General features: G+C 42.8%; 1 protein-coding gene across 2 annotated transcripts in view; it reads right to left on the bottom strand.

Annotated features, from left to right (window-relative positions):
* NBAS (NBAS subunit of NRZ tethering complex) overlaps positions 1 to 14686 on the bottom strand; it is a 2067161-nt gene that overhangs the window by 1307175 nt on the left and 745300 nt on the right. For both annotated transcript variants that reach the window (XM_085610668.1, XM_085610669.1), the window contains exons 23-24: positions 7665 to 7818; positions 1689 to 1874 (exon numbers count right to left, since the gene is read on the bottom strand). In XM_085610668.1, coding sequence (XP_085466794.1) covers positions 1689 to 1874; positions 7665 to 7818 — 340 coding nt within the window. The remainder of the gene's footprint in view (positions 1 to 1688; positions 1875 to 7664; positions 7819 to 14686) is intronic.

Genomic DNA, 14686 nt, shown 5'->3' with positions numbered 1-14686 from the left:
TTATCTGACTAGATGTAAAGTAGTAAAGTTCTGACTTATCTTATTTTAAATATCACTAAATTACCTATGTGTATAATCATGTATCTCGTTTTAGATTTCTATATTGTGCACAGTGATGTTAACATATTGTCCGACCTTATCCTTTGTCTCGTTGCAGAACAAGCCACGGCTCACTCCTCCCCTCTATCACATCAGATCTGGAATGTGCTTTCACAGACCATCCCTAGATATGTCGTACTGAAGTGGGTCTGTTTCAAGAGGCGCAAAGCACAAATGTCCCTCTTTAATTCACTCCCTCTTATAGGATTTGGACTGTTTTATCTATACTCCTTTATCTCCAACCCAGTAGTTCTAAATTGTTGTATAGCATGTCATCTGGTGTTGTATGGGGTGTATGAAGTGGAGCTTGAACTTGATTGTGCATTGCACCAAAATGTAGGTTGCCCTTGTGGTGATCTCATTCTCTGTTAACCATATTGTATCCCTAGTTTCAATGTGGCTACTTTGGTGGGCACATGTTTTTACGCGCATTCTCCATGTGTTCCTTAGCCCCCCACTTTTCGCTTTTGGTCGTTTCTTACCACCATGCACATCTTCACAGAAGAACTTGTGACACTTCTCCAACTCATTGGAATAATTGGAGACAAGGATGTGTGTTGTTGCACAGCTTTGTTGTCGGCTAAATGAAGTTCATGTCTGTCTTTGAGTTATTTGATGAGTGTGTATGTGTGTTTGTTTCCTCAAGTCTGACATTGGAAATTCCCTCTAGTGTTCCCACCTGATCAAGTCCTATTTCCCAACTGGTCCTAAATGGCTCTGTCAGTACTGATATGCCCGATGTCATTTTTCCCTTGACCCCATGGACCTTATTGGCCAGGCCATTAGTTACTTTGACCTTGTAGCACACCTAATCATGCTTTAGAGGATACATCCTGCTGTCCTTGAATAACACATAGCTCTCTCAACAGCAGGCTATACAATCTGACAATTGCATTATGAATTAATGATATCTATTAGATACGTGCCATCAGAAAAGCTTTAATAGTATGATTATGGTTGGTGGTGCAATGTAATCCAGTTTAGTATTGACAGATGTGACATTAGATTTTTTTGAATGTTGTTCTGTGAGGTGGTGGTATGTGATGATATATTTTGTAGTAGACTGAGCTGTAATGGGCAATGGTGGGCTTTTTATTCTCTTCTGAGAAAGGGTGCACTCAAGGGACCGGTCTGTGACCACCCCATTCTGAGTGGAAAGATTCTTAGTAGCCAGTATACAAAGTTATGACAGCTGCATACATGAGAGATTAACACCAATAGAGAGCTATAGGATATGTAATAGCAATCCGCATAACACCATATAGTATGTTTGATTGTCTGAGCTCTGGCATACCAGGCTAAAAGGTGTGTGATTTTTAATCACAGGTTTAAAGAAAGGAACCCCAGAATTGTTTGCGCATGCACAGTACTTTCATCATTAACAGATATCTTGAGGCAGGAAGAAAAAGTATTTAGCTTCAATATCATGACCTAAGAAAGTCATTGAAGGTGAGCAAAATACACCTGAATTTACAAATTGGTCTCACATCTTCATAGTTCACCTACAATTTTATTAACATTAATAACATACACATTGGCTTAAAGAAATGCGCTTTTATGACTAAATTGCAAACATAGAAGCAACTTACATTTTTCATTAATAGTCTCAGTTTATCAATGTCCTTTAACTGTTGCAGATCTTTCAAAGTCAGAACAATATCAACGCCAGCTTCATAAACCAGTGTCTCCAGAGTAACCAGGTCATCACTGAGAACTTGTAATCCAGGAATGGATCTTTCTTTTGCAAGACGAACAAGAGACAAGGCAACATCCACCTTTAAATTAAAAATAGAATAAGAATTGTAAAACTAATTTCAAGGGGAACAACTATTGATACAATGCTATACAGATTTGCAAATCTGACGACATTGTTTTAACTACCAAGGAAAAAAAACATTAATTTACATCATTTAAGCTATCTTGAATAGAAACACTATTTTCATTAATTTGAAGAAAAGTGTTAATTACACGCTAATTACACGCTAATTAGGTCTAAATTTTGTAGATAAACTAAAAGATATGGATTGCAGATTCCCTATAATATGAATAGGCTCCACGCGAGAGGTCTCCTAGAAAATACATAGGATGAACCGGCTCAGTGAATTAATGCATCAACTGCATAGGTCTCAAGTGAGCCAATAAACAGTTAAAGTATGTTGCCCCTCCAACTCAAGCTTGCAGCTTTCCAGCTGTCAAATATGTGGTTGAATAGGTACAAAGACCACAGAGCTCTTTCTGTACCTGTAGCATTGTTGTGCATCTGGCAAGCAGTCCCTCTGGTCTTGAGGGGATGTGCTTGGAGGTTGTGCAATGGTCCGAACGACCATTTGTCATGGCATTAAAGATTTTGTAACTTGTGGATCATCAAGGTGCATGAAGCATGGCCTTGTGGTCCCAAACAGACAAGCAAAGCAAAATATTTCGTCCCTCTCAGAGCACTGGGAGCTTTTCTCCCAGAGGGGACTGGAATATGCTGGATGGAAGCCTGCCATGACCAATAACAAGTGCTGTATAAATGCTAAGTATTAGTATTGGAAGTGGCAGAGGCAGCTGAGCAGAAGCACTGAACCAGCTTTTAAGAATCCAGGAGACCTGCAGAATGCTGTGACCCTTGACCAAGCCAAGGGAATTCTTAAGGCAAAGAAGAGCAGCAGGGCTGACAGGAGGATGAGCAGAAGATTAGGGGAAGCGTACAGCTGCACAACAGAGGAAAAAAAGACTTGGGAGTTTAGAGGATTGAGAGCAACATCAGAGGAGTGCAGAGAGGAGGAACAAAAGGGAAACCATCATTTCAGAGGATGGTGTCACCCTCTGACAGCTGCTGCATTGGATCGAGTCTGGGAACTCCTGACTGATCACTTAGTTGAGGCATTTGAAGCAATTACAGGAAGGAAACACAACAGAGTAAGATGCCAAGTTAACAAAAGACAGCAAAGATGTGGTGGAAAGATCAGTGACTTGTTTAGACCATCAAATGTGTGCGGAACAGGTGCAAGAAAAACAAGATTATCTCCTCAATTGTAAATCCGATGGGATTGCCAAGATTGTCAGCAGGAGAAAAAAAGAGAAGACAATGCCCAAAAGAACTGATGTTTGAAAAACTGAAATGGGAGGACAGAAGCTAGTGGTAGCACATAAATGAGGAGGAGGCAACCTGGCCAAAGGGACAGGGAGGAATAGGTGACTGGTAGAAACCGAGTGTCTGAGACCATCAAATCCGCCGGACTGAGCCCTCAAATTCCAAAACATGAAAGTAATAAAATAATTTGCAGAGGTACTCCTAGCTCCCTCACATGATATGAACTGTTGATTAACAGCATATTTTGAGGATGTTAGTGTGACTCAATAGATGAACAGTGAGGTGCTTGTGACCTTCCAGGGAATCTACCGGCCACGTCCCCCCCTTCCTGAGCCGTGTTTGGCCCTGGGGAAACCATCTCCCAGGGCCCAATGTATTTAAAAAGGGGACAGGGTGCGTGGCCCTCTTCTGCGAGCCTTAAAAAGGCCTTTGGGACTTGCTGTGTCCCGAGGAGCCCACCTGTGGGACACAGTGGTTTCCCTGCCAGAACCAGGCAGGGAAACGTGTGTTAGCTCCCATCTGTCTGGAGCATTTTCAGATCTTCTGCCAAACGAGAGCAAACACAAAGTCTGCTCCCTGCGGGTGGAAGGTTTAAAAATGCTACTGTCGGCTGGGGGAAGACCTGTGTTCTGTTTCCCTGCCCACACTGATGAGAGCAGGGAAAAAGAACAACAGATTGCTCCAACCACGACGGAAGCAGCATGAATAGCTGCTGCTGCCGCCTGGCAAGAACAATGCCCGCTCCAGCTGCAAGCAGGGAGACAGCTGGGGCCGCGGGTGCTTTGGAGCTCCCTCCGCAGCCCCAAGTGTGTGCATGGTGGGTGCCCTGGGTGGGCACCGATGCAGCCACATATTTAAAATGGAGGTCCTGGGATATGTGGCCCCGGGGGCCAAAATAGGCTTGGGGAGGGGGACCATGTGGCCTGTTTCCACTTTTATAAAAGGACAGCCCTGGCGGATGGGGATCCCGGAGCCAAAATAGGTTCTGGGAGGTGGGGTCGGGTGGTCCCCCTTGCACATAAAGCTTTGGCGATGGGGGCCCCATGCCCCCTCTAATTATTACTTATTTGGGTCCGGGGATGGGGCCCTCAGGCCTAATGAGGCTTAAGGAGAGGGGTGCGCACCCCGCCCGTTTTTATTAAATTTGGTCCCAGGGGCCAATGAAGGCTCAGGGAGGGGGGCCACATGCCCCCTCCCCTTTTAAAAATGGCTTTGGCCCCGAGGTTGGGGTCTCCGGACCCTGATGAGACTAGGGGAGGGGGGTAGTGCAGTCCCATCACCTTTTAAACAAAAAAGGCTCCCGGGGATCTGAGGATGGTGTCTCTGGGGCTTAATAGGTCTCGGCTGGTGAGCTGCACGCCCCCTCCCCTTGGATTTTGGCCCCAGGGATGGGTTCTCTGGGTGCCAAGAAGGCTTGGGGAGGATGGGGACATGTGGTCCTACTCCCCTTTTTAATTTTATTTGGCCCTGGGGTATGTGGTGCCTGAACCTATTAAAGCTAAGGGAGGGGGGAGATGCATGCCCTCCTTCCCTGTTTAATTGTATTTGGCCCAGGGGTATAGGGTCCCGGGCCTTTTAAGGCTTAGGCAGGGGGGCCACATAGCCCCCTCTCCCTTTTATTGGAACTGGCCCCAAGGGATGGGGTCCCTGGGGTCAATTAAGGGTTGAGGAGGGGACTGCACACGCTCCTCCCCTTAATACATATGTTTTGGCCCCAAGGGATGGAGCTCCTGGTGCCCAAAGGATAAACCAACGCAGCTCACGACAAAGGTTTTATGCAGTGTGTGGTTGGGAGCCTGGTGGGGTTTTGGCCACAGGTCCTGGCGGCAGCACAAGTCCTGTACCAAACCTCGGATGGGCACGGCCAAAGGCTGTGCGCAACATGGGGTTAGCTGCCTGCAGGGAGTTGGAAGCAGGACCTGGTTGGAATACTAAACCCATGCCACGTACAACCAAAGGCTGTGCGTGGTGTGGGGCTGTTTGCCTCTGGATGGCTGCTTGCGGGAAGTTGGATGCAGTGCCTGGCTGTAGGCCAGGCCCTGCAGCCAACCCCACGATATGTGCAGCGTGGGGTTGGGTGCCTGCAGCGGCGTGGGGTTGGGTGTCTGCAGGGGGTTAGTTGTCTCTGGGTGGGCTGGCCACAGGCCATGTTGAAAACCCCCACCGTGCACTACCAAAGGACATCTGTGGCAGAGCTTTGACTTTATGTATGGTAAAAAAATATTACTTTACATTTTTAAAAAGCTATAAATTCACTGAAAAAAACAAAGGCTAATGTATCATTAGAGTTAGGTGCCCTAAAAAGATCTGTTTTTGTTTAAAAAAAATAAAAACTAAAAACCTTAGAAATTCACTGAAAAACCAAAGGTTAATGTAACGTTATAAATAGGTGAATATGTCAGTCATAACATTAATGTTTTAAACTAAAAGAAAAACACAAATTCACCAGTTATAGTTAGCAAAGCTAACTATAACTTGTGGCCCCGTCATTCACTACGTTTGAGCTCATCTATTACGTCACTCATGACATGATCTATGACACCATTTATGACATCACCTATGACATCACTGTTGGCATCATCCATGCTTCTTTTGCCCATATTGCTCTAAAAACTAGTATGGCATTAGAGGCCTGAAAGTAAGTACAAAATAGTTCAGAATAATTTGAAGCATCAGTAATGCTAACACAGTTGCAACTCTCTTAGATGTAGGAAACATGCGCTATGTGCAACATTGACCCTATACCATACACTTCGTGGGTCGCCTAGTTCACATTAACAAATAACCACAGGTATATGGGAAACCCACATTGCACACTATTTTTCATCAGTATATAACTGTTCAGAGAAAGCCAAGTTGGTGAAGATTCTCAACGTCTGTTCTAAAATGAATGTCAAATTATGGACAGCTTTTGTCTGTATCAAACCCTCTACAGTCACCAAACCTAAATTGAGAAATTAAATTGATGTTAGTAGAAAAGTGGGTACTGTAAACAGTGTTTACTCTATGGAGAAAGTTTATTCTGTACCGTACTGTTTGCAGACAGTGAAACTCTCATGAGAAATACAACACGGAGTGTGAAAAGTATTTACTAAAAACAGTGCACACTATGCAACACTTCTGAAAAAAGACACTATTCCCTTAAAATAACGAAGGTTTGGAAGTGCTAAAGATCATACTACGTGCAGCCTTCATACTGTGGTGATAACTTTACAGATAGTCCAACTTCTCAAACAAAAGAAGCACATGTACATAGGCTAGTACCTGCACACAGTCTTCTATGTTATGTAGAAAATGTCATGCTGAGACGATTCTGTCGAATAACTCAAGTCTGCTTACAGTACTTAGTATGTACCACGTAGAATCTTTGCCCTGTTGAAAACTTATTCCGCAGAACCAAAAACCTTGTGTGCAACATACTGGACACAAGTCGTCAACTGTTATCCGCACAGAGAGTTCCTCTTCAATACAAAGATTTAGAAAGTGTCCAATACCTCTACACACCTATGATACACTTACAAGCACATGCGTTTTGTAAAGACTTACACCTGTTAGCTGGACACAGGCTGTATAAAGTTAGGTAGAAAAGTAATATGGCAGCTACCCGCCACTATTTAAATTATAAAACAAATTAACACACTCATTGGATGATGTAATCAATAATGTCATTTGAGATGGCATTAGTGATTCATAGAACTTGTCACGAGTGATGAAATATGTGAGGTCATAAGCAGTGCATGGTGGGGGCACAAGTTATAGTTAGCCCTGCTAACTATAGCTGCTGAATTTCTGTGGAGGGTTTTTGAGTTCAAAATGTTAATGTCACTGACATATTCACCTAACTATAACTCTAACCTTTGTTTTTTTCAGTGAAGAAAATATATATATATATATATGTATAGAATTTTGGACCAAATATGTTTCTTTGGCTGCTTTTAATCTGTGGCTTACTGGAGCAGGGCACTGAACATTTAGAATTCCCAGTTATGTATTATACAGAACTCTGCATACTATGTTCCAATAAAGAAAAAGTTATTAAAAAAACATAATGCAAAGCCAGCAAAAACTCCTTTTCTAAGCAGCAATTTCAAAACACACCTGATGGTTCCTCTTTGCAATGATATCAACAGCATTAGCACATTTTTAAATAGATGTGTTAAAGCTGAAGATATCTATCATTGCAAAGAGTCAAACCACCAGGCGTGTTTTTCATGTAGTTGCAGATGTGCAAATGCTGCGAAGCGCTTGGACACCTCCGGGTCAAGTTCGCGCTATACAAAACTCAATACATAAATAAAACTGCTGCTTATATAAGGAGTTGTACGCAGAATTGCCAATGGTGATCGACAGTTAACTTCAAAATGCAGTATTCAAATATACATTATTTACTCTAAAACAAATGTCTCAAATGCTTACAGGAGTCACTGTCAGCATTATTTTTGACATACATTTATCATGTTCATGTGATGGTAGCAGTCTTTCTTACCTGCCTAGAGTAATGTTCAATCTCCTCCGCTCTGCTCCAGTACCAGCTGGACACCAGTTCTACTGACAGTGCGGGACTCCTGTATCGCAGCAGCTCAGGCTGTTCTTCATACAGGAATTCAGCTTCGTCCAGTGGCCTGGGCTCCACAATGGTTCTGAGAAATAACAACAGGACATGAGCTAAAAAAATCTTTTTAAAGCGCATCAACATGAATCGCTGCGCACATCCTCCCTAAGGCCCCCCTGAACCAACCCCCCCAAAAAATTAGGTGTACATGTAAAGCGCACACATGCCCTGCTTCGTGGCACTTTGAAAAAGGAAGTTTTGTGGATATTTTAAAGTTCGCACATGGTTACCATCGACTTGAAGTCGAGGGTAACTGCTTTTTCCTAAATGCACATTTTCCATTCGGAAAATGCTTCGTACATGTGCATACAGAATCGCAAATTGTGATTCCCAATTTGTATTTGCAATTTTAGGTTATCTCAAAAAACTGTGATTACCTAAATTTGCGACTGTAAAACCTTTCATACATCATGAAAGGCTATTTTGCATTTGCAAATGGCAGAATTTTGCAATTTGCACCATTGCGAATGCAAAAGTGTTTCATACATGTGGCCCAAAACCTTTTTTAAATAATTAAATTTGAGAGAGTAAGAATTGACTCGAGAGCGACCTTTTTGATTTTTCTCCATTCTAAAGGAGGAAAGGGAAACGTGTTGTACCACAGAGCTAACATTGAAGATAAATATAAAGAAATAAGTACATGGGCCCACAGTTTTAGGTGGAGCCCCCCGCTGCTGCTGAATGCTAGGGCATTCCTAATACCAAGGCTGTACATTTTAGATTCCACCTCATGCTTCATTCCCCAACCACCATAGACTTTATTTCCCTTTATGTCACACCTGCAGTTTGATACCTGCTTTCTGCCTCTGTTTTTCTAATTTTCACTTCCTCTGCTTTTCTCCAGGTCAAATAATTAGATGCATGCTCATCAGAGTCAAAGATGACAAGAGTCGGATTTACGGTTTGGTGAGAACACAAAATCCTCGGATTTCTGAAGAAAGCTTCAAATTCAGAGGGCAACCCAACGACCTAATTTCCAATTCCATATAACCCATTTGGTCCTAGAAATTCCGCTCTCAGTTTAGAACTTGCTCCGAGACATGAGAATTGTAGGTTTCCACCAAGCTAGGGCGAGAAGATGTGGCTTTACTGCCTGAGCTGACGACTTTGGAGCTCAACTTCCTGTGATTCTTGGCAAATCACTTAATCTCCCCGGGTCTACCAAAAATTCATGTGTCCTTGTGTAATGTAACTGGTGCTCATGTAAAGCGCTCCAATACCTTCGGGTAGAGTTAGTGTTATATAAAACTGCAAAAAAACAAGCATTGGCATAGCCAATAGGTCTTGCTTTTAGGACCTTCTAAGTATTTAGTTATGCAGCACAATATCCTTGGTGCAACCACATCAACAGTTGCATGGCTAAACACTTATAAGGTCCCAAAGGTGAGACCTATTGGCTATGCAAATGCTTGGTGTGGTTGTGTGTGTGGTTGTGCGTGTGGTTGTGGTTGTGTGTGTGGTTGTGTGTGTGATTGTGCGTGTGATTGTGCGTGTGGTTGTGTGTGTGGTTGTGGTTGTGTGTGTGACAGTAATACTAAAAGCATCTCAAAATAAAGGAACACAAACATTGAGTTTGTGGAAAGACAAAGTACGTTGTAAGTCAAACGGGCGCAGAAAAGCATTAACACAACAACAAAACAAACAAGATCACTTAGCGAAGACTGAGTGCTGATAATGGATACACACAGCTCATCATCTTAAGAGTTCGATTGCAGCCAATGTGCACTCAAACCTGCCCCCTCCTTGTGAGTTGCACCCCATATTTCATGAGTTGTAACTGCTGCACCCACCATAGCGCTTTGAGATCTAAAGCGCTACATAGGTCTAATCGATTAACCAGTCGCCAACATGCTGCGCTTTTAAGGAGAATGTGCCAAAGGTTTCCAGCTTCCTCATCATGTCCTCATGAAAGCGCCAACGAAAGGACTCCCTGAATGGTGCAACTGACATGAAGCAGCCGCTGCGATCAGAAATAAGCACTGTGAACTTTGTCCAGTTTCACAGTAACATTTCCTTAATGTTCTTTAAGTCACAAAACAGTAATACTAAAAGCATCTCAAAATAAAGGAACACAAACATTGAGTTTGTGGAAAGAGAAAGCACATTGTAAGTCAAACGGGCGCAGCAAAGCATTAACACAACATGTTCTTTGATGTTCTTTGAACGAGAACATCAAAGGGGCGCCACGAAAGAGATCGCGGACGAAAGTGAAAGTGATCGCGGGTGCTTAATGAGCATGACGAGGTTTGCCAGACTCTGCTCCTAAGCGCGCACCCGCGCACATGCACTGTAGCTCTAGGCTGGCCATGGTAGCATTTTTTGAGCCCTCACTAAAAGCCTCGCCAGACCAGCGCATGCGCTGGGTCAGGCGAGACCTAAAAATGGTGCAAGACTCACAGACCGATCAAGCAGGGAAGTGCGTACACTACAAAGGCACTGCTCAGACTACACTGGCCTGGATGTCAGCTAGGGTGGAGCGTTATCTGTTAACTGACCGCATAAAACGAGACCACAGCTACGCTTCCAAAAGAGGGCCCTCGTCCATCTCCATACACACTCACACTGCCCAGATATACCAGACAATCAGCTGTCACTGCAATAAATAACACTTGTCACTAAGGGGTGTCTCTCTCTCTCTCTGTGTCAATGCACATGACGATGTACAAACAAGATGACAATGCAAATTGGCCAAGCCCTCCCACCACAAACCCATGGACAAGGAACCAATGCATCCAGAGCATAATAAATTAGAAGTAGCAACCTAATTGGAATATCTGGGGTTGGGTAGTTTGACAGGATACTCACAGGCAATGTTTCCTTTTGCACTGCACATGATAATGTCTTGCTTATGTTCCAAATGTTCACCAGCCTCAGTACCAAGACTGTTTGGTGTTAGCCGCCCCTTGAATTTCACTACCCTCAAAGCAGGCCCGCACTGCCACAAATAGGACAAAACATATCTGTAGTTACTGATCTCCTTTGAGAGGCTGGGTTACAGCTAGTATGTTTACAATGATTGATTTTTGCTCCTGAACTCCCAAAAAAGCCTCTAGACTTTGCTTTGTAACCATGCAGGCACGTAAAGGTCAGGGGTGGGTAAAATGACACACAGGCAAAGTCTTACAACAGAATGAGAGAGGGCAGAAAAAACCATGGTTCCCAGGATCCAAGGGGAGCTGTGAGAAACAACAAAAGGACCATTCCTTCGAGGCCTTTTACAAGCTGACAGAGCAACAAGACATAGGGAAATGGAAAGAGACGAATGGTGCAGAATCACAATCAGACCAATTTATTGCCCTCTTCAAGCCACAACAAAAAGCAATTGAAGCAGAAAGGGGCTGAGGCCTCATCGGGCGGGAAAAAATGACTATAACATCAATGTTAGTAGTGACAATGCAGAGATGAAGAAAATGGGGCACATAGACACATTCTAGGATATTGGCATATACTTGAATTTTCTTTTTTGTATTTTAAATATCTTTATTCACATTTTTTCCAGCAATTATCACCCCACCCCCCACCCTCCGGAGTCAGACAGAAATACAAACAAATTCTTTATACTCCTTAGAATAAACAAAGTAATCGGCAATAGCATTCTTGTTTATCATACATTTGGGTAATTTTTAAAGAAAAAAACAACAACAAAAAAAACAGATTTTTTAGCGGTTAGCTTTGAGCTAGGCTCCATTGCAGAAGAGGAGTCCAAATCCTCAAGCCCCTTTTGCGGCGTAGCTTGCCCTTCCGCTTATAGATGCCAACCTCCAAATTAGACATAGCTAATAGCCTGGTTAACCACTGTTGGAAGGATGGTGCTATAGGATCAAGCCATGCAGAAGCTATACACAATCTTAAAACCGCCAGTGCGATAAAAATAAACTTGCTACAGAATCTAAGGCTATCAGGGTCGTCTACCCCTAATAGAATTATTCCACTAGTTAGCGTTATCTCCCTATGTAATACAATAGTCAAGAAGTTCTCTATATCTAGTTTTAATATTGTTAATCCAATGCAAGTAGCGAAAATATGAATAGAGTCGGCATTAGACATCATACATCTAGGACAACATGTTCCCTTGCCACTCCCCCATTTAGCTATTTTCTCTGGGGTGTAGTATAAAAAAAAAAAAAAGTTTTGTAGAACTGTGCCTGAAGTTTGGTAGAGATGAGTATAGTTTGAGAACGAAGATAGGCATAGTTAAATCCATCAGGAGATATCTCTAGCTTACCCTGCCACTTCTTTAAAATTTTCTCCGAATCATCCGAAAACATAGTGATAAGAGAAGAGTAGACTTCTCCTATAGTGTGATTCCTGGTATGTATAACTGTTTCCACTATGGATATTTTTTCACCCAATGGCCTCCCCCCTGGTTTATGTTTAAGAAAATCCCTGATTTGTAGAAATTTTAAAAAATCACACCAATCCAAATGATACTTATTCTTCAGAGTTTCAAAAGATTTGATCCCGGATGGGCAGAAGAGGCATCCTAACTGTACTATTCCTGCCTTATTCCATCTGTTTATGCAATTGTCTCTAAAAATAGCGCCCGGAAGAGTAGGAAATATCCATTAGGGGGGTATAATGAGACAGTTGCCCTAAACCTAACATTTTCCTCACCGCCTTCCAAACCTCAAACCCACTGTAAGGGGTTTTAAATGTTACCTTTTTGTGATAACTATCGTGTAGGTGTCTCCATAGATACCCTCTGCTTTTGGTACCAAGAATTAATTAGAAAATAGATGGTGTATTATCCTCACACATTGCTTCAACCCCCATATTTTGTAATAGCTCACTGCTATAGAGTAGTACCGATGCCCAATAATAAGCTTTTAGATTAGGGAGAGCTAGGCCTCCTCTATCCTCAGGGAGAGTGAGAAAACTGTAAGCACGCCGAGGTTGAGAACATGCCCAGATAAAGCTAGAGAACATACGTTCTATAGACTTAAACCAGTGATTATTGAATTCAAGACAGATTGCTCTAAACAAGTACAACATTTTCGGGAAATACACCATCTTCACTGCATTCACTCTTCCAATTATAGACAGATGAAGATTGTCTAATCGGCGTAGATCTTTTTGCATTGAGCCCATAATCGGTTTTGGGTTTATGTCGACCATATTATCAAGATTAGAGCAGATGACGATTCCCAGGTATGTAGCTTTTTCCACCACCCGAGGATCATCCATTCTGCTTTTTTTATTTAAAACAATCTGTGTCTTCCCACGGTTGAGCGCATAGCCGGAAACTAGACCGAATTTACTAGCTTCGCTCTCAATAACAGACATTGCTGTAATAGGGTCGGCAGTGACAATAGCTAGATCATCGGCATATGCCAATGTTTTAGTTGGATATATTTGTAATACAATAGGTATTATTTCCCTATTCCTTTCCAGTCTTCGGATAAAGGGATCTATGTAGATTGCAAAAAGCAATGGTGAGCATGGACAGCCCTGGCGAGTTCCTCGGGAGATTGTTAATTCTTTAGTTAAGGTTCCGTTCACCAATACCACGGCTCTGGGATTAATATATAGTTTTTATACTGCCTGTATAAAGCCTTCCTTGATCCCAACCTTAGACATAGATCTCCACAGAAATTGCCAGGAGACCCTATCGAACGCCTTCTCGGCATCGAGAAGGATTAATGCCATAGGGTCTCCCGCAACCTCCGTACCGTCAAATAGGGTAATCACTCTCTGAACGAAAGTGAACTTATTAAAACAGTAGCCATCAAAAGGATCCCCTCATGTTTGATTAAAGATGATGGAAATCTGCAACCCTTAATTACTACAAGTTTTGGTATTGCAACAAGGGCAGAAAATCTTACTACAAAATGCCCGGGAGGGATTGAGGCAGTGCAGTGGCTGAGCGATACCGGGCAAAAAAGAAAATCAACTGTCTGCCTCATCAGAAGCTTCAAACGAACCACAATCTTTTGACTGCGTAACACCCACCGTAGTCACAGCTCCACTAATACAGATAGAAGGGAGCTTGACGCAACACAATGGCTCTCCCCGCAGTGACAGCAGTAAGGCAAACTGCAGCACAAACCCCTTAGTACTCCTGAATACATCTATCTCGGGGCAAGCCAGTAGCCATAGTCAACAAGAATACATCCTGAAAACGCCGGACAACCAGGATAAATTTTTCTCCCTTACTGAGGAATCCGCATTATCCGATATAAGCATTTCGGTTTCAAGTGGGGAGGAGGGAGCTAAAGGGTACAGCATCTCAATTACCGACTCTCTAAAGCATAAACATTTCTCTAAAAAATGCAAAAGGAAAAAAAAAAAAATCGAGCCCAACTTAAAAGAAACGGTGACTCCACTGATAAAGAAGATGAAACAGACTTGAACTGGGACTATGAAGATACCCCTCTTACTATATTTTCCAAACCTGTTTCAACCTCTGGCAACCAAACGATTACGGAGAACATTAAAGTGGTTGAGCATTGTGAACAGAATAAAGAGTTAGCGCTAACTGATTTCCTGCAATCCATCAAGAGCTTCCAAGCAGAAGCTAAAATTGACAGCCGCTGATCTCGTCTGGCTGCAAAAAAACTACAGGGAGCTGTCTGGAAAGTAGGAAAGACATGTGCCGAAATTGTTGACCGCATGGCTTCAGTTGAAATAAGAACGGAACAATTGGAAAAGGATTTCACCATGTTAAAAACACAGAGTGACGAACATGATGGAATTGTTAAAGACTTGATGTGGAAAGCCGAGGAGCAGGAAAACCGGCAGAGGCGCAATAATCTTCGCTTTCTGGGGATTCCAGAAGCTATCGAAAAGGATGATTCAAGGAGATTTATGATAACATTTCTTAAAGGGGCATTCCCAGAACTACAAGATTGGGATTGGGACAAAGAAGTCCAGAGAGCTCATAGGTTTCCTTTATTCCC

Source organism: Triturus cristatus, chromosome 6, assembly GCF_964204655.1.
Source record: "Triturus cristatus chromosome 6, aTriCri1.1, whole genome shotgun sequence".
Classification (NCBI taxonomy): Eukaryota; Metazoa; Chordata; class Amphibia; order Caudata; family Salamandridae; genus Triturus; species Triturus cristatus.
Note: the sequence above shows the minus strand (reverse complement) of the source record. Positions and strands in the feature narration are given on the sequence as shown.